The sequence below is a fragment of the Rhincodon typus genome, chromosome 10 (genome assembly GCF_021869965.1).
Source record: "Rhincodon typus isolate 14 chromosome 10, sRhiTyp1.1, whole genome shotgun sequence".
In the NCBI taxonomy this organism is placed as follows: Eukaryota; Metazoa; Chordata; class Chondrichthyes; order Orectolobiformes; family Rhincodontidae; genus Rhincodon; species Rhincodon typus.
The window spans coordinates 30,097,751-30,118,621 of record NC_063341.1 but is presented as its reverse complement, the minus strand read 5'-3'; the positions used below and the strand labels follow the sequence as shown (position 1 = coordinate 30,118,621).

Genomic DNA, 20,871 nt, shown 5'->3' with positions numbered 1-20,871 from the left:
TAAAAATGATGGAAGGGGAACAGTTTAAACATTAACAATAATTCACAATGACTAGTCTCAGCATCACTGTTTCCCAAACGTTTCCCACTGCGACTTCATTTCAAAGCTTTTAAACAAAAGAATGGGCGTGGGGGGGGCAACTATTTCATTTTGAAGCTTCTCCCAACAATGAACACAAAATTCCTCTCTCTTCTCCTGATATCAAAGCTCTCTCTCCACCCATCTCTCACTTGCCAACTCTTCCGGTTGTTCTTCACCTTCCCACTCTTCACTTCATTCTTCCCCGGCCCTCTCACTTGCTGAGTGTCCCATGCACTCACTGTTTCCCACTCCTTAAATCCTCACTGTGAATGAGGGCTAAGGAACAGAGCGTCGAGATGAAAGGAAGACAGCAAGCAGGGGAAGGTCTGGCTAGCTGGAGGGGCAGTATGGTATTTACGAGAATGGTTTCAGGGATGAGAAACTTTCGTCATGAGGATAGATTGAAAAAGTTGGGACTGTTCTCCTTGGACAGAAGAAGGCCGAGATGAGATTTGATGGAGGTTTCCAAAAATCCATGAGCAGCTGAACACAGCAGATAAAGAGAAGCTGCTCCCCCTTGTAAAACAAGCTTTAAATTGATGTGCATAAAAAGCAAGGATAATGCCAGAAAAACCTTTTCACAGTGCAAGCAGTTAGGGTATGGAATGCGTTGCCTGTAAATATGGTGGAGGCAGATTCAATGAAGGCATTCAAAAGAGAACTGGATGATTATTTGGATAGAAATGGAGTAAGACAGGAGATTGGCACTAGGTAATAGTGCAGGCACAATGGGCCGTAACAATTCTGTGATTCTGTGAGAAGGCATGCAGGGCATAGGAAAGGCAAGTGTCTGACAGCAGGATAGTGAATGTTTGCAGATTAAACTCAAGGCAGCAGAATGATTACCAAACAAACTCTTTGCACAAAGCATGCCGAAGAGTTGTAGATCTGTCAAAGCAGCCCCCTGAAAGCATTCCTGAACTCAGGCTCATCTCAATGAAGATCACTGCTTTCCTGGAGAAGGGGGAATAGATGGCCCCACTGGAAATTATGACCCACAGTTTGGAAACCCCAGCCTAACATTTCACAGTAAATTTGGAGTCTGTCAATGACACAACTAAAACCCACAATTTTTTAGATATGATCGCATTTTCTTCTTGCACTCACATGTATGGACCCTGGTGTTGTTGTTTGTGTTCTGAAGTAACTGAAAAGCTTTGTGAAAGCCCAATGCATGCTGGGTGGCACCATCCACTGCTTTAATGTTGCTAAGGAACGTGGCCATTTTTCTTTTTGTCTCACTGGTGGCTGGAGACAAGTATGTCTTGTAACACTGGTCTAGCGAGCATGTTCGGACCGTGTCTGCCACAGCCAGCACAGAAATCTAGGCACAAAAAAGCATAGTCATTTGGCAGTTTGGTAGTACAGAACAAGAATTTTTCTGAAAAAAAAGAGACACATTCTGTCAAGCTTTTTGTCTTTAGGCAAGGTTTAACGCTTCAATAAAATGTGCCGTTTTCAGCAAAGCAAAAGATATTATTCCCCAAAATTTCTCTGCAAAAATCTTAATTTTCTTTGCTTGAACAGCTTACATTTTTCTGCTTTATTTGAAGTGCAATTATTGCAAAACTATGCCATGAAGAATTTCGCTTCCTCCATTTGATTTTTCTTTTGCTCTTCCTTAGTTTTTTCATATTTTGTCTATCGCTCCTAACAATGACTGTGCAAGCAGCCTGTCATCTGTTTGACAAAGTTAAAGTGGTCATTCTTGGATGGATACAAACCAACACCATGCCCTCAATAGTACAGTGCACTTCCTGTAATTGGCCACACTGTGCAAGTTTGCATGTATGCGGTGAGGTTGCAGTCTCATTTCTTTGCATTAATTAGATCAGAGGAGTATAAAGTTAAACAACATGTGCCAGATGGAGCAAGGACACGCTCCCTCAGCGAAGATGCCAAATAAGATCAACCCTCCTCTCATGGACACACTTCCTCCATTTAATTTCCTGACAGGAAGTCTTGCATTGGTGCTGCATGATCTTTGCACAGTAATCAAGAAGAACAAAATTTGTACGGCTCAATTAAATAACCCACTTATACATACATTAACAGTCCTTGGTCCTTTAAAGACCTGGATCACATTACCTGCATGATCTGTATATATATTCAGCATTATAAACATGGGCAGAGATTGGAAAGAACTCACCTTGTCATGTTCGTCAATTGAAGTTAATATTACTTGCGCAGCATCTTTGGCTATTTGAAGTTGTGTGTCTGTAGCTGAAGCTCCATGGTCTACCACCACCACAATATGTTTTGATTGTGGTCTCACAGTAGAGACGTAAACAGGCCTATACCAAAATAATTCCAAAAATATTTGTAAACAAAGATCGGTAGGTAATGAAGAGACAATTCAGCGATTTGTTTTTGCATTTTCTCAATAATTAATTCACATTGTCTCAATTTTCTCCCCAGTGTTTTGATGACTGGCTCATGATAGGGTACATGAGCAGTGACAGCTCAACTACTCCTTTTACAACTTGCTAATTGTCATGAGTGGTCTTACTCAAGCAGGCTACTCAAACCCAATCCTAACCACTTGTGCTCTGTAAAGGTCACAGCTTCATACTTGGAGGAAAAAAAAGTTATTGTCTCATACTAAAAATCAGACATGGATTAACTTAATCTGAGAACTATTGAACTAGATCGGAAATCCTGCAAATTTGGAAAGTGAAATGAATTGCTTGTGTTTAGATCAGACACAAATTTAATTGGAATCTTCTCAGATTTGCTTTTGAGAAAATTACACCAGTTGACTTGGAAGTGAAAATCAGATTTCCACGCTTTATGTACCAACAAATGAAGTTGAACAGAATGTTATAAATGGCATAACTTCACTCAGTTTATCTTCTGCATTTTTGCGAAGATCTCACTACACTAGATAATAAATTATTTATCATACCACATTTTTATCTTCCAATGTAGATGGTTTACTCCAAGACACAAGGCAAAACTTTATTACATTTTCTAATATATTCCTTAATGTATCAGTTTAACATCAATAAACATACTGCTTGTAACTACAAACTGACTCAAAAATATTGTCACATTTATTTATTCGTCAAAACTAATTGTCACATAAGAAAATACAAAGCAATGTGTTGAAATCAGTCAAAAAGAAAACCCGAGTTCCTCGAGAATGGAGTTGAAATTTCCTACCTACTTCGATGTTCATAACCACCTTTGCAGCGAAACCTGTGTGCTGGGAAGATGGTGAAAATCCCTTCTTCTGAGCTAAAGTATTGCCACTTTATACCAGGGTTTGACTTGAAGTTGTCAGCGAGAACTGTTGGGTTAAAAATGTCAAATTGTTTCAAACCAAAACAGGTGAAAAATCTCCAGTCCACTTTTTGCCATTATAATTTCCCAAATTCATATTTTAATGAGTTTGGATTATGTAAGATCATCACACATTAATTTTAATCTGGCTGTTTGTTGACTTTCTAACCAGTCTGCGGCCATGTTTAAGACCTCTTAAAGAAATCAGAAGGCCTGACCCCAGTATTGTGTCGTTTGTTTCGTAGGTTTTTCATAATTGAATTTACAGTCCAAGTTCTTATTATGTAGAATTTAAATTGTTACTGTTAGTAGCCTTTCATTCCCAGAAATTTCTTATTGAAATTTAAATGCAATAGTTTTTTTTCCTTCTGCAGCCATTTGCCTTGGGTGTGAATTGGTGATTTTTTCTTCCTTTCAGCAACATCCTCAGTACTTCAGCCAGGTAGGAAAACGATTACTGTAAACTTCAAACTTACCATTTCTGGCACGGTCTGTAGTTTAGAACCAGGCCCATGATATCACTAACTTCCTTTTCAGTCTAACATAATTTACTGGGCCTGTTTGGATTTGGTTTGCTCTGGAATAGAGCAGCAACAGAAATAATGGGAGGAAACATACTGCTTCTGTGCTGTGATCCTCTGTGATTCTATGGTATTAACTGAGTTACAACTATGTGAATACGTGTTTCATAGTAGGCAAATAATTCTGTTCCATGAAACAGTTTTATTTTACAGTCAGTGCCATATTCTAACAACGTAAAACATCAATGGTGATCAGGTGAAGTGAAACTGTTTCTACTGTGCTACAGGAGATCATCATTTGCCTATTTCTCTTCTCTAAAATTTGGTGGAAGCTGAATATTTGACCCTGAATGTCCACACCAAGTGGTATTTTAACGAAGCACCGTATGTGCGCACATGCATAGGTCAGCTACGACCTGCGGGACAAATTAAGCAGTTTACACTTAAATGGGCAGACGCAGATTAACATGGCTAGATGCAAAGAGAATCATTAGGGGGTGGGAGTGAACAAGGATAGGAATATACACTCAGTGTAGTAATGTTGAAGGTTGTGTGTGACAGTGAAACTGAGGGCAAGAAATCAGAGTTAACATTTTGGGTCGAGTGACCCTTCCTCAGAATTCATGGAGAAAGGTTTCTGAGGAAGGGTCATTTGACCTGAAAAATTACTCTGATTTCTCTAAGATGCTGCCAGACCTGTTGAGTTTTTCCAGTAATTCCTCGTTGTTTCTGATTTACAGCATCCGCAGTTCCTTCGGTTTTTATTTAGAGAGAATTAGGGGTTCAAACACAATTAAGGTAAGTGGTAGCATAGTAGTAATGTCATTGGACTAGTAATCCAGGGTCCCAGACTAATTTCTTAGGGCTATTGGTTCATGACAGATGGCGAAGTTTGAATTCAATAAAATCTGGTATTAAAAGCTGGTTTTACAATGACTATCGTCATTTCATTGTTGTAAAAATGCATCTGGTTCACTGATGTCTCTCAGGAAAGGAAATAAACCATCCTTCTTAGCTGGTCTGGTCTGGTCTACTTGTGATTCTAGACCCACAGCACTGTGGCTGAATATTAAGTGCCCCCTGAAAGGGCCGAGCAAGTCACTCAGTTCAACAGCAATTATGGACAGGCTATAAATACGGGCCCAGTCAGCAATGGCCACATTCCCATGAATGAATCAAAAAGCAGGTAGATATAGTTAGTTAAAATGACAAGCAGCATGCTGAATTTGATAAATAGAGACATAGGCTGGATGCTGAAACAATCAGTGGCTTTCAAAGGCAATTGGATGAACACTTGGGGAGGAGAAATTGCCGTGCTGCGGAGACCATGTGGTAGATTAGGACTGAAAGGATTGCTCTGTAGGGAGCTTGCATGATCTCTATGGGTCAAGTAGCCTTCTTCACTGTGCCAAATATGACTCAAGGCCACAATTAGAAAATTACATACAGTTTTGTACAACCCCATTAGAGAAAAGACATGCAAACCATACCAAGCACACAATTCAAAATTCATCAGGACAATACTAGGAGTGAGAAACAACAAAACACAAGACTTTAAGGTACAGCAGAGAAGACCAAAAGAAAGTTTTACAGACACTTGAAGGAGGAAACGTTTTAGTGCTAGTTTTCCTACCCTGGACCAGGAGACCCAGATTCAAGCCCCACCTCCTCCAGAGGTATGTAATAACATCTCTGAATACGTTGATTAGAAAAATAGGTTTAAAAAAAAGGAAAGGTTTTGATGGAGTGAACAGGTAAATGGTTATGCGTTTCAGAGACAGTAGGAACTTCAGTTGCTGGAGAATCTGAGATAACAAGGTGCAGAGCTGGATGAACACAGCAGGCCAAGCAGCATCAGAGGAGCAGGAAAGCTGACGTTTCGGGCCTAGACCCTTCTTCAGAAAGAAGTTATTCGTTGGTTATTCATTGTTCAGGTCATCTATGACAAAGGTTCTCAACTTAAAATGATCAAGAAGCCAGTGCAGAGAATGATTAGGATATATTACTTCATTTGCAGTTGTTGGGTATATAGACTGTTATGCCATAGGGAGGACTCTGGGAGAAACCACGGCATATTTTAATTAGAAATCAAATTCATATTTAAGCAGAGGAAGTTAGATGGCTTTGGGAGAGTGGGAGATAATGTCAGTTTTACACAGGTCTAGCAAAGATCTACAGTAGACACAACAGACTGAATTGCCTCCTTCTGTGTTGCAAAACTCCAATCTTCTATAAGTCACTGTGAAGCTGATCTTAACATCTGGACAGTTGGCAACAAGGCCATCACTACTGGTCATTCATTTGCTTTAGACTGATACCAAGCCACTCATGTTGTAAGAAGGAAAATTCAGGAGACGGGGACCACAGCAATGGGAGATTGGGTGATAAGAACAGGAGCTACCCAGACTAATTTTGTGGCACCCAAAGGAGCACTCAAACATTTCTTGACTTCATAAAATTAACTTAAACTTGACTTTCTGGAGCATCTGACTACATTGTAAAACTGAGCGGGCAGTACATGACACTGATTAAAATTGTCACTCATCCAGCATACATTGAACAATATTTAACGTGAATTTACACCAGATTTAGAACACAGAGCCGGATGGCTGGAGGTTGGCTATCGCGGTGCCATTATTTAAGAAGGGCTGTAAAGAAAAGTCAGTGAACTGGTTTTTCTTACAGCCTGAACCAGTGAGCCTGATGTCAGTGGTGGGTAAGTTGTTGGAGGGGATCCTGAGGGACAGGATTTATATGTATTAGGGAAGGCAAGAACTGATTAAGGATAGTCAACATGACTTTGTGCAAAGGAAATCATGTCTGACTAACTTGATAAAGTTTTTTGAAGAGGTGACAAAGAAGAATGACTAAGGCAGAGCAGTAGACTTTGTCTATATGGACTTAAGCAAAGCGTTCAACAAGGTTCTGCATGGTACACCAGTTAGTAACGCTAGTTCACACTGGATCCAGGAGAGGTAGCCAATTGGACTATGAAATTTGCTTGAAGTTAGAAGATGGAGGGTAATGGTGAAGGGATGTTTTTTGGACTGGAGGCCTAAGGATCAGTGCTGGGTCCACTGCTTTTCGCCATTTATATAAATGATTTGGATGTGAATATGGGAGGTATGGTTACTAAGTTTGCAGATGACACCAAAATTGGTGGTGTAGTGGACAATGAAGAAGGTTACCTCTGAGCACAATGGAACCTTCATCAGATGGGCCAATGGGCAAAGGAATGGCAAATGGAGTTTAATTTAGACACAAGGTGTTGCATTTGCTAAGGCAAACCAGGGCATGATTTATATAAATAATGGTAGAGCCCTGGGGAGTATTGCCAAAGAAAGAGACCCAGCGGTGCAGGTGCATAGTTCCTTGAAAGTGGAGTCGCAGGTAGACAGGGTGGTGAAGGAGGCATTTGGCACACTTGCCTTCATTGGTCAGAACACTGAGTTGGGATGTCATGTCATGGCTGTACAGGTGATGAGGCCACTTTTAGAATACAGTGTACAATTCTGATTGCCCTTCTACTAGAAGGACGTTGTTAAGCTTGGAGGGTACAGAAAAGATTTACAAGGATGTTGCCGAGACTGTAGGGTTTGAGTTTTAGACAGAGGCTGAATAGGCTGGGGCTATTTTCCCTGGATCATCGGGTCGGAGGGCGTCCTTATAGAGGTTTATAAAATTATGAGGGGCATAAACAGGGTGAATGGTCAAGGTCTTTTCTCCAGGGTAGGGGAGTCCAAAACTAGAGGGCAGGGGTTTAAGGTGAGAGGGGAAAAGATTTAAAAAGGACCTGATGTATAACCTTTCATGCAGAGGGTGGTGCACGTATGGAACAAACTGCCAGAGGAAGTGGTGGAGGCTGGTACAATTACATTTAAAAGGCACCTGATGGGTACATGAGTAGGAAGGATTTAGAGGGATATGGGCCAAATGCTGAGAAATAGAACTATGTCAGATTGGGATGTATGGTTGGCACAGACGAGTTGGGCTGAAGGGTCTGTGTCTGTGCTGTATGATCTCTAGGTCATTGAGCCCAAATGGTCAAGGAATTTGCTTATTCCCGACACAAGCCTCCTCCCTCTCTAATTAGCACTTCCCATTCTGTACATATACATCAAACCTCTCATTAAATATGTAATTACTGTTCACTTCAACCCATTCCACGGCAGTAAGATTTACATTCTCACCAATGTGTGCGAGGAGAAATTCTCCCCAAACTCTTTATTTAATCTGTTAATGGTTAATCTTCTAATGCAGAAGAGAAATTAAATGAATCTACAAGACAGAAAAGAATTCTCCGAAGGCATAAATTCATGAACACTTAATTGCAGTTTTGAAATAGCTGTCTTTTTAGCGTTGCTACTGAAGTAGCCAGCAATTTCACCCTGGGAGGCAAAAGGCAGATCAAATTCATGGGAGAGGGACAGTCTCACTGATTATTGTAAATTCCAGAAGATTCTGTGCATGAACGTATCATGTATTTCGGTTCACAGGAAGTAACCGTCAGAACCAGACCCATAGAATCTGAATAAACAAACAACAAAATAAAGGTAATAGTAATTTAGAAAAGAAGCAGCCCTTCCCCAAAATGTTCTCTCTAATTTTTACTGTCATGAAAATCCTACTGCATTCTCATGTGTGGTTACATGGATGCTAGCAACACCGTCATTTCATCTGGCCACTTTTGATGTTTGGTCCTTAACAAGATGTGACAGGTTATTTGTCAATAATGGGCATCAAAGCTAAGAATAAAGCTGTGGATGCGACAGGTTTGGACATAAATCTTCCAGAAGAGTCAATGGATGATAACAATTAGAACTGCAGAGCTTGCCTGACTTTTAGCTTAAGCAGAGACATTGTCACAGCCAATACTGCAGTCAACATCAGCTAACTCAAGACAGGACGCTCCTGATTTGTATCGATCAGCATTAGACCAGGCATCAGAGAATTCTTGAAACTAAAATATCAAAAACTGATATAACTCTGTTCGAAAAGATGGGTTTCCCATCAAGATTTCCAAATGAAGTAGTTTACCTTCATTTGAATAAGGTTTAGGAAACAAGGAACAGAAAAGGCTCTAGACGGATACAAGTTATCCAGGAAGGAGCTGAAGAAAGGGCTTAGGAGAGCTATATGGGGGCATGAGAAAACCTTGGCAGATAGGATCAAGGAAAACTCCAAGGCTTTTTACACCTATGTGAGGAATAAGAGAATGACCAGAGAAAGGGTAGGGCCGATCAAGGATCATAAAGAGAATTTGTGCACGGAGCCTAAAGAGATAGGAGGTCCTTAATGAATACTTTTCTTCGGTATTCATAACTGAGAGGAACCTAGTTGTAGGGGAGGACAGTGTGAAACAGGCTGGTAGGCTAGAGGATGTTAGTAAGGAAGATGTACTAGGAATTTTGAGGAACTTGAAGATAGTTAAGTCCGCTGGGCCTGATGGGATTTATCCAAGGATTCTATGGGAAGCGAGGGAAGAGATCGCAGGGCCTTTGGCGGTGATCTTTTCGTCCTCACTGTCCACGGGTATAGCGCTGGAAGATTGGAGAGAGGCAAACGTTATTCCCTCGTTCATAAAAGGGAATAGGAATAACCCCGGAAATTACAGGCCAGTTGGTCTTACATCAGTGGTGGGCAAATTATTGGAAAGGGATCTGAGAGATAGGATTTATGATCACTTGGAAAGACACCGTTTGATTCGTGATAGTCAGCATGGATTTGTGAGGGGCAGATCATGCCTCACAAACTGTATTGAGTTCTTTAAAGAGGTGGCCAAACACGTGGATGAAGGTAGAGCAGCGGATGTGGTACACATGGATTTAAGTAAGGCGTTTGATGAGGTTCTCCATGGTAGGACCATGCAGAAGGTAAGGAGGCATGGGATAGGGGGAAACGTGGCAGATTGGATTCAGAATTGGCTGACCCTTAGAAGACAAAGGGTGGTAGTGGACGGAAAACATTCAACATGGTGCTCAGTTACGAGTGGTGTACCACAGGGATCTGTTCTGGGTCCTCTTCTATTTGTGATTTTTGTAAATGATTTGGATGTAGGAGTGGAAGGTGCATTAGTAAGTTTGTGGACAATGCGAAGGTGGATCAAGTTGTGGATAGTGCGGAGGGCTGTTCTAGGTTACAAAGAGACATTGATAGGATGCAGAGCTGGGCTGAGAAGTGGAAGATGGAGTTTAACCCTGAAAAGTGTGAGGGGATTCATTTTGGAAAGACAAACTTGAAAGCAGAATACAGGGTTAACGGAAAGATTCTTGGCAGTGTGGAGGAGCAGAGGGATCGCGGGGTTCATGTCCACAGTTCCCTGAAAGCTGCCACCCAGGTGGATAGAGTTGTTAAGAAGGCGTACGGTATGTTAGCTTTCATTAATAGAGGGATTGAGTTCAAGAGCCGTGAAGTTATGCTCCAGCTATACAAAAGCCTGGTTCGGCCACATCTGGAGTATTGTGACCAGTTCTGGTCACCTCAATACAGGAAAGATGTGGAAGTATTGGAAAGAGGTACAGAGGAGATTTACCAGGATGTTGCCTGGAATGGAGGGAAGGTCTTACGAGGAAAGATTGAGAGTGCTAGGGCTTTTCTCTTTAGAACGACGAAGGATGAGAAGTGACTTGATAGAGATTTACAAAATGATCAGAGGTACAGATAGAGTAGACAGCCAGAGACTTCTTCCTCGGATGGAGGTAGCTATCACGAGGGGGTATAGTTTTAAAGTGATTGGAGGTAGATATGGGGGAGACGTCAGAGGTAGGTTCTTTTCTCAGAGTGGTCGGGGCGTGGAATGCATTGCCGGAGAGGGTAGTGGAGTCGGCCTCATTAGGGGCATTTAAGCGGCTACTAGATAGGCATATGGATGATAGTATAAGGTAGGGTTGGAGGTTAGATAGACGTTAGGATTAGGGTAAAAGTTCAGCGTAACATTGTGGGCCGAAGGGCTGTGCTGTACTGTTCTATGTTCTATGTTTAATACATTTTGTTTAGAAACATGTTTTACAGTTTATGAAGTCTGTATGTCGGTAATTATTCTTTAACTAACACCCATTAACAGAGGTTCTGGTAACTTATATTACAGCTGTTTGTGGGAACTTGTTCTGCTGAAATTATTTGTTACATTTCTTATGAGCCAGCATTTTGCTCCTTTCCTGCAATCTACCTTTTTAAGTTGCTAAGCAGGTGGGTATGGTGGACATCATAGCGACCAGATTGCTATTTTAACCTGTAATCTGAATGAAGAAATCATCATGGCTTTCTCACCAGGTAGAAACAACAGGAAAGATAGTCAGGGCCAGAAGTGTTTTACTTTCACGATGTGAACGAGGAGGAATAGGAGTTTGCCTATAGTTGTCCATAGAAATAATAGGAGCACCCATGCCCAGACTCCCGCTCCAGCCTTTACTCCAGTGGTGGGGGACTTTACTATTGGGTCCAATGTGCCTGTTTTTAGGGATACAGATGAAATAAACTGCTTATATGTGTAGAAGGAACAAGGACAGTAGTTAACAGAGGGGAAAATCGAACTTGAACTAGAAATAAGTGGAGCTTAGCAGATGACGAAGCGATAAAAGGAAAGAAAACACAAAGTAAATTTAAGTACATCAAAATAAAGACAGAAAGCGGCACCAGTGACAAACACAAAAAAGATGTTCAATAATTTTGTTGAGCGTAACATGAATGGATCTAGATTGCTAATGGAAAATTGACAAGAAATCTCTGGACAATGGTCATTTGGTAATGAGCAATTACAAAATTGAAAGTGAACATACCTAACGTTTAAAAAGAAAGGAAATATCTGAACCAGCAACTAAAGATTGATGCACCCAATACTGGATAAAATAAACAACAGTAAGAATTAGGTTGGAGGATTAGGTACAAAGTAAATAGAAATAGAGAATGTAACATTCTGTGATGCAGTTTATTTGACATGGTTTGAAATGAAAGATCATCAATAAAACTGGCAATTATAGGAATACAGGACATAATATGAGGTTGGATAAACATTGCATACAAACCAGGAGACAGTGAGATGATGGTAAAAGGTGTGTCTCTGGGTACATAAGGTGAACTGCCGCTGCAGAGAGCCAGCACAGATCCAACAAGCCAAGTTGCTGCCTTCTGCGTTGTTATGATTTTATGACCTGCAGATGTCTCTTTCAAGATCCATCAGGCCAGTTGGACTATAGAACATGGTTAAATCTTAACAGGGACTTAAAGTAGCTATTTGGAAATAAAATCATGCAAAAAGCAACAGATATTCGGTATTATCTGTCTGCTAAAATTCTTGAGTTATAAATTAAAGCCCTCAAAGTGCAACGAGATGCCAAGTTCGAGTTAAAAAAATTCCAGGGACTGCTATGGCCAATTGGCCTTGATTGCCATTCACATTTTAATTCTGTTTTGTACCATAGGGAATTGCTCCAGTCATTCAGGAACTTGGAAATAATCCAAACCCTGCTGCAATACAGGAACAAGCAGCAAATGTGATGCAGGGTTCAATGATGCACCAATTATGCTGAATGCCAAAACTGGTTGTTGTCTGTTTTGATTAGCTTTGTGAGAAGTTGCATACGTGTTTTTAATTTCAATACTACTTTTGGTCTTTTTTTTTTGCAAATAACGCTGTTCATTAATATTAACTGCGTTGTAGAACTTGAATTTATAGATAACTTTTATGACCCCAGATATCGTAAACTGTTAGACAGGCAATGAAGTACTTCTGAAATCCAGTTACTGCTGAAATTTTATAGCATATCCATACTGGAGAATGGAATGCTTTGCACTTATACAAGTTAAATAGACACAATTCAACAAATATCATAGGAAAAGAGAGTAAAGTAGTCAGGGGTACCAGTGGTATTGCCATGGATTAAGAAAAGGCTATTCCCCCAAGGCTATGCGTAACATGGCTGGATGCAGAAGAAACTACATTTTATCCTGTTCCAAGCATGAGCCTCAATGCCAAATATCTGGTCCTGTAAGCTTTTACTAATAGTTTTTTTTTAAATAGATGGAGAGAAGAAGCTGTCAGAGAGAGGCAGAATGATTAATAAAGTGAGTTAAAAACAATTCAAACAAAAAACATAAATTAGTCGAAAGCATATCAGCTGACATACGAACCTGTGTTTAGGTCCCGGCCAGGATTGAACGCTCGACTACTGACAGTTGTGGAAAGCCTGTCACAGCTGATGGTTTTTGAAACGTTAGCATTGAAATTCCCATCAAACCTGTAATTAAAATGAGAAAGGATCTAAAATGTAGCACAGCGCGAAAGCACAGTAACAAGACAATTCTGATTTTAAACTTCTAATTGAAGCCTGAGGTGTGAAATGGCCTTAATTTCAAACAAAAACCATTTGAACCCATTCTATTATACATAACATTTCAGACAGAATACAAGTTTTCATTCTCCTTCAATTTTTCCATCTTATCTGAAGGTGCTAATTGTTAGATTTTGGCTCCAGCTCCTTCTTGTATGAGTTGGGATAACAGATTTCAGCAGATTTGACACTGGGCAGGTTGAAAGTCATGGAGCAATACCTCATCGATTATCATCTCACGGTCGATCTTGTGGTGCAGTGGTAGTGTGCCTATCTCAGAGCTACGAGGCCTGGATTCAAGTCCCACTTGCTCCAGAGGTGTCTAATAACATCTTTGAACAGGTTGATTATAAAATATTGATCATCAACTCATGATGGCTCTTGTGGTACAGTGGTAGTGTCCCTGTCTTTGAGCCAGGAGACTCAAGTTCAAGTCCCACCTGCTCCAGAGGTATGTAAAAACTTCTCTGAGCAGGTCACTAGAAAAAAAATAAAAACAACATGTATCCCAAAGACAGCTCAATTATCATCTCAGCAATTACAGGAGCCAAGCATTCTTTTGAATCATTTTGTGAATTTAATTGAATAGTTCAGATGAAATGTCCAAAATACAATGATTTGTGTTGAAACAAAAAATGACCCCAGAAAACATTCAACATTTGAAGTTTGGATTTTCTGAATGCCAGCTCAAGCAAACGTAACTGACCAGTCAGTGAACTGTTCATGATTTTAAAAAAAAATCTATTTTGTTGGCAGGATGCTTTTCAAGGGCATACCAAACCAACTCCACCTCAATTCTCCTGAAGGTATGGATTAATACAGGGGTTTGATTCTGCGAGTATCAGCAGCTTACCCATCTTGCCATTTTTCTTGGATACATTCGGTAAGCTACTCAGCTGGCTGAGGTATCACATTCATGATCCCTTCGACACAGAGAATGAACAGCCCAGATCTATGGGTGAATCCTCAAAATGGTTTTCAAAACCTCAGTCAGCTTTACACCATGTTTAGTTCATAGTACTGAAAAAACCCTATCTTCCTCACCTTAGCCTCAGAAATGTCATCAGTCGTGAACAGGAAACACTTCTTTGATTACCATGTGAATGTCAATGAGAGTGACATTCCTACTAATGACAGGGAAGTATATCATATTAGAAACCCATCTAAAAGATTAAGTAATTTCAGAATTTTTGTGAGGAACAATGGATAGAGTTAGGCAAAGGATGGTGAACAAATAATAAACAATCGTCAGTTTTAAGGAGAAAATTAACTCTCAAGAAAGACTGGCTGCAGCATACTCATTTCTTCTCTATATAGGCGGTAAAAGCTCTTGATAACCCAGCAAATTATAATGCAAGTAACATGCAAATGAAAGAAGGAAATAGAAAAGACACACCATCAATTTACAGAATAGTTTCTGCTGTGACCAATGATGGAAAACCACATTTTGGTGGGGGGTGGTTTTGGTTTAATCGCTGAACTGTTAATCCAGAGACCCAGATAATGCTCTGGGGACCCAGAGTCAAATCTCACAATAGTAGGTGGTGGAATTTGAATTCAATAAAAAAAAAATCTGGAATTAGGAACCTGGTGACGACCATGAATCCACTGTCAATTATCGGAAAAACTCATCTGGTTCACTAGCGTTTAGGAAAGGAAATTGCTATCCTTACCTGGTTTGGCCTACATGTGACTCCAGACCCACAGCAATGTGGTTGACTCCGAACTGCCCTCTGGGAAATTAGGGTTGGGCAATAAATGCTGCCTAGCCAGTGACACCCTCAGCCCGTGAATGAATTTAAAAAAAAAAGGTCTTGTCCAGCAGACTGCTGAGAAAATCATTTCATCTTCGTGGGTCTCTGAAGTCAAGTAAACCAGCTGACTTGGTCAGAGCTACAGTTCAAATTTTGCAACTTCAAAGGAATATAGTTTGATCGTTAGTCAGTGGTAAACATCTTGGCATTGAAGCCAGGTGTTTTTGCCAGATAACAGTCACACATCAAGATTGTGTGAACACAAAACATCTGTACAAAATGCCATTGGCAATGCTTCATCCCTGGCTCTCCTGCCTGTGGACCTTTCGTCAATGGCACAACCTCAGACTCACTCCCTTTCTCGCACTAATTTAGTTGCATGGAAAATTAGCCATCACTTACTAAACTAGCGATTGAAGGCTATAGACCATTTCTCAGTTCTCCCACTTCTCTAATGTTTACCTGTAATCTCTTTACCTGACTGTAATGTTTATCCTTTTAACTTTATTTCTTGTTTTCAAACTTGAACTATGAATCACTGTAAGGTAACTTATTTTTTATTTCTCTATTTTGTATTTAAGATTTGTACCCAAGTACAATGTACCTAAGATGGTGCAATGTGAGGCAACATTGTAAACTTTTCACTGTATTTCTGCACTTGAGTACATGTGACAATAAACCTAATTCTAATCCCACACTGGTATAACTTTTTAAAAATCTCCCGTGCTCCAGGTATTTACCAAGGGCTACATGTGACAGATCTGTCCTTTCTGCTATTACTCAAGAATACCATCAATCATTATAATCCAATAGGCAAGCTAAACTTCAGGTTCTTATTTCATAGATAGAATCCCTACAGTGTGGAAGCAGGCCATTCGGCCCATTGAGTCCACACTGACCCTCCAAACAGCATCCCACCTAGCCCCTACCCTATTCTGCATTTCCCAACCTGGACGCTATGGGCAATTTAACATAGCCAATCCACCTAACCTGTACATCTCAGGACTACGGGAGGAAACCGGAACACCCGGAGGAAACCCACACAGACGCGGGGAGAACGTGCAAACTCCACACAGACAGTCACCCGATGATGGAATTGAACCCGGATCCCCGGCACTGTGAGGCAGCAGTGCTAACCACTGAGCCACTGTTTCTTTCTAGGTTCAATTCCCATGTAAACTGAGATAACAACCAGAAGATCGGCACTATGTTAACCATTGAGTTTCACAACGAAATAAATGCACTGTCCCACCTTATATTCAAAACAAAAGTCTTGCACTACACACTGAAAACAGGAGTAGTGATGATCCAGGTTCATCTACCAATTTGCACACTGTTGCAAGAAAGAATGCACCATCACAAGAACACTAAAGAAACTGGAGCACAGTTGGACTATATAGTCTATCCAGCCTGTTCAGCTATTCAATGTGATCATGGCTGATCTTGGACCTCAACTTCACCGTTCTGTCCTCTCCTCTAAATTCCCCAACAGACCAAACATCTGTCTAACTCAGCCTTAAATGTATTTAATAACGGAGACTCCACAACCCTCTGAGGCACAGAATTGCAAAGATTTAAAACGGCCCACGTTTTAAATACTCTGACCAGTAGAAACAATCTCTCAGCATCTATTCTCTCAAGATCCTTCAGAATCTTGTATCTTTCAAGGAGATCACTCTCATTCTCCTGAATTGTGAAAGCATGAAGTTGCTCATTTTGGAAGGGAGAACAAAAAAACAGAATATTATTTAAATGGAGAGAAACTGCAGAAATCTACAACACAAAAGACTTGGGGGTTATTGTGCATGAAACACAGGAAGTTAACACACAGATGCTGCAGGTAATCAGGAAGGCTAATGAAATGTTGGTCCTTATTTTAAAGGGGTTGCAGTATAAGAGAGGACAGTCTTAACACAACTGCATGAGCTGCTGGTGCAACCACATCTGGAGTAGTGAGCAGTTTTGGTCCCCTTGTTTAAGGGAAAGATATTGTTTCATCGGAGGCAATTCAATGAAGATTCACTTGGATGATCCATGGTATGGAAGGATTGTCTTATGAGCATAGATTAAACAGGTTGTGACTTTATTCACTCGAGTTTAGAAGAATGAGAGGTGATCTCACCGAAACATACAAGATTCTGAAGGGACATGACAGGGTAAATGCAAAGAGGGAGGGTCTCGGACCAGAGGGCTTGCCATAGAGAGTTGTGGGGGCAGAATCCTTGTGGACATTTAAGGTTGAGATAGATTCTTGATCACTAGGGGAAATGAAGGGTTATGAGGAAATGCAGGAAAGTAGATGTGAGGTATATCGGATCAGCCATGATTCTATGGAATGGTGGGTAGGCTCGAGAAGTCAAATGGCCTACTCCTGTTCCTATTTCTTATGGTATTATGAACTCCAGAGAACACAGACCTAACTTGTTCTGCCTCTCATCACTACACAATAATAGGCCATTGATAAAAAATAGATTTAATATAAATTCACATTACATCAGTCATTACAAATATTCAGATGGCACACAAAGGGTTAACATCCTTTCTTGTAAAAAGCTGTACGCTATTATTTCTTCAATTTCACACAAATATTACAGTTTGTTTCAACTTGCCCACGGTACCATGACTACAGCTGTGATGAGATTCTGCCTGCCCTTGTTGAGTGATCAAAAGATAGACTGAAATTCTATTTCCAAGAGCAGTCATTTCATTGCAATTTTCCCCTCACTTCTTCCTGGACGAACTATAATGAACAACTGATCGAAACACACAGTCTCCAGAGAGAAACTGCACAGCCTCAGTCTTCCTCTTTGATCGGACTCCCTTTGGAAACGTCAGTTCAGTCTTCAACTTGCGAGGCACTGGCTTGATTGATATCTGCTCTGATGTGCTGCAGCACTTTGAAATTCACATATTAAAATCCCATCAGACCAGGCTGCTTCTATTCTACGGAGCAGCTTCTGCAAGTGAACTACAGCTAATGCAGAACATAAGAACTGCGGTTTTGTTGGCAGCTCTTTGAATTTTATATCAAAACCCAGACTTTTAGCAAATTCCAGATCAACTTAAGTCAGACTGGTTTTATCACGCACAACAGTTTTCTAGAACGTTTGCATATGGAACGGTGCATATGGAAACTGGGAAGAAAATGTATTCTCAGACAAGGTTTCGAAGGTTTTCTAAAGTAAGGTCTACCAAAACAATTCTTCTGCATTTATCTACGTATTGTTTTCCTTTGCTCGAAGACGAAATGCTGTATTACAGAATATTTGACCTCATTTCCCCTATCTTTCTCATTTTCTCCTCTCCCAGAGAGTCGACTGATGATCTGGCAAGGTGGCACAGCCTGTTTAAGTTAGATGCATTTCATGACTATGTCTACTGCCAGCAGGCATTTCTTATCCTTCCATGTGGATCCATCATACTAAAGACCAAATATGACCAGTCTGACCACTACATATACCTTTAAGAAGAACAGCTATGATGGACAGGAACCCTTGCCATGTTACTTTTTGCTCAGTATAACTTGAGGCTAATTGTCACTACTGGTCAAAGTCAACGTCAACGTCAATATGAATTACAACAGTACCAACTAGCATTCAAACTTGGAACCTTTATAGCTTAAGTACCTCCGTCCCTAATAAGCAGGACTGTAAATCAACTAAATACAAGCAATATTAACTAAGGCTGTATGTAATAGTTTAACAATTGAAAATTATTGACAATCCAATTTTTATCAACAACCATCTCCTATTTAGATGTACACTTTTGATCATGAGCAAGATGCATGGTTAATTTTTCTCTGCAAAGCCTAGGGATAAAAAGTGTATCTGAAGCACTCCACTGCAACTACTGGTGAGATCAGTTAACTCAACACTTGGGTGAGATACTGGAGGGCTCCTGTGGTTTTTAAAACTGAACCTCATCATCAGAGGGCACCATTCACAGAAGAACAAAGAAAATGGAGAAAATTTATTTTCAAAACGCTTTAGCAAAGATGGAAAATTCAACAGATCATAAGCACATCAAAGCCAGAGGATCGCACAAATAACTATGTACCTCTACGTTTTGAAGGAATACCATTGGACTCGAAACATTGACTGTCTTTCCACAGAGGCTGCCAGACCTGCTGAATTTTCCAACACTTTCTGGTTTTATTTTAGATTTCTAGCATCTGCAGTACTTTGCTTTTAATAATTACTTATGTTAGCTATTAATTAGTTCCTCTGGTATATATTTCCAGCTCACATTCCATTTTTGCCAAATCCTATCACTAACATGTACCTTCATCAGGTAATTCATCCCCAGAAACAGATGCATTTAAATTATCCATCTTATGTGTAGATATTTTTAATCAACCTGTTCAGGTATGCCATGACACATCTCTGGAGCAGATGGGACTTGAACCCAGGATTGCTGGTCCAGAGGCAGGGACATTATACTTATCCCAATGAGGCTAATTCAACAATAAACCCTGTCAAATAATGCACCAGCCATCACTACCTTGGTGACCTATTTTCACTGACGTGGAACAATGAACACATTGGGACGTATTATAGTTTGATCATGGTTGTTGTTGGCCTCCAGAAGAGGGAGAAAAGTAAGAAAAAATGGCTTGAAAATAACATTAGAGTGACTAATGGCACTCACGAATATATTGATTGTTGGAATCTATGAAATGCAGGGAAAAGTACTTACTCCATCATTGAAGCAGGAATTGTGCAGCAGTCTTGGATGGCTGTCAATGGCGATGTCAAATGAGCCGTGTAGGATGCTTCAACCACCTGCTTGTTACGATTCACCACATCGAGATAGCGATTAAACTTCTCTCTTATCTTTTTAGCCAACTGGCAGAGGAATGGAAAAACACAACACGGGATGAGACTGTAGATCAACATCGCTACCAGCTTGCAATATTGCTGTGCTAAACTCAGGAATGTTGACATATTTTGTTCACCAAAGAGGGTCATAGAATGTTTACAGCATAGTAAGGGACCACTTGGGCTGCAGTAATTATTTCACTGTTGACAAATTAACTTTCTTCCAATCTTCTGACCTGCACATTTGCAGTCAAAATTTAATTTACATACTCCAATGTTCTAGTTAAACCTCTGAGAAATTTGTTGCGTAACGAGTCCTAGCTTCGTACCAAATAATACACTGACAACCCAAAGCTAATTTATGCTGAATAGGCTCAGTTTGGAGCCTGTGCCTGTAAGGTACATAGTCTTAAATTAATATCAAGTGGAATTCCTTCTGGCAGTAAAGAACGAGGGTGGAGAAGAGATTTTCATTCCATTTGTCTGTACTAAATTTGAACTAACATCAGAGATGAACGAACAACACAAAACAATCATTTGCAGAGACTTCAAAAAAGTAGCCAATGAAAAACCAGGATCATGAAAAATACAAGACCCCCATTTACCCAATGGATTAAATGATATGGCCAAGGGATGATGAAGCCTCAGAGACTGTGCTGAGGTACATGGGTGGAGTGGTAGACTAGAGGTATATGAACATATACACACACATGAATTTGGAGCTGGAGTAAACCATTCATCCCCTCTAACCTGCTCCTCCACTCAACAACATCATGACTGACTTCACTGTAGTCTCAACTCCATATTCCCATCTACTCCTGACAACTATTGATTCCCTTGTTAGTCAAGAACCCATTTACCTTTGAGCTTTCACTACATTCTGGGGAAGAAAAAATAAATCTTCCTCAACTCAGTCTCAGACAGCAGACCCATACTTTGAAACTGTGCTCCCTTGCTTTGATCTCAACATCATTTCAACATCCATCTTTTCAAGTCCCTTCTGGGTCATACACGTCTGAACAAATTCACCTCCTATCCATTTAAACTGCAATGGAAAGGGGCCCAGCATTTCCTTGTAAGATAATAT

At 40.4% G+C, this 20,871-nt stretch overlaps 1 protein-coding gene across 1 annotated transcript in view; it reads right to left on the bottom strand.

Moving 5' to 3' along the window:
- The window catches only part of cachd1 (cache domain containing 1), a 158,844-nt gene that overhangs the window by 48,657 nt on the left and 89,316 nt on the right, over positions 1-20,871 (bottom strand). The window contains exons 3-7 of the mRNA XM_048601971.1: positions 19,663-19,811; positions 13,014-13,120; positions 3,244-3,370; positions 2,231-2,375; positions 1,189-1,405 (exon numbers count right to left, since the gene is read on the bottom strand). Of these exons, the coding sequence (XP_048457928.1) occupies positions 1,189-1,405; positions 2,231-2,375; positions 3,244-3,370; positions 13,014-13,120; positions 19,663-19,811 (745 nt within the window). The remainder of the gene's footprint in view (positions 1-1,188; positions 1,406-2,230; positions 2,376-3,243; positions 3,371-13,013; positions 13,121-19,662; positions 19,812-20,871) is intronic.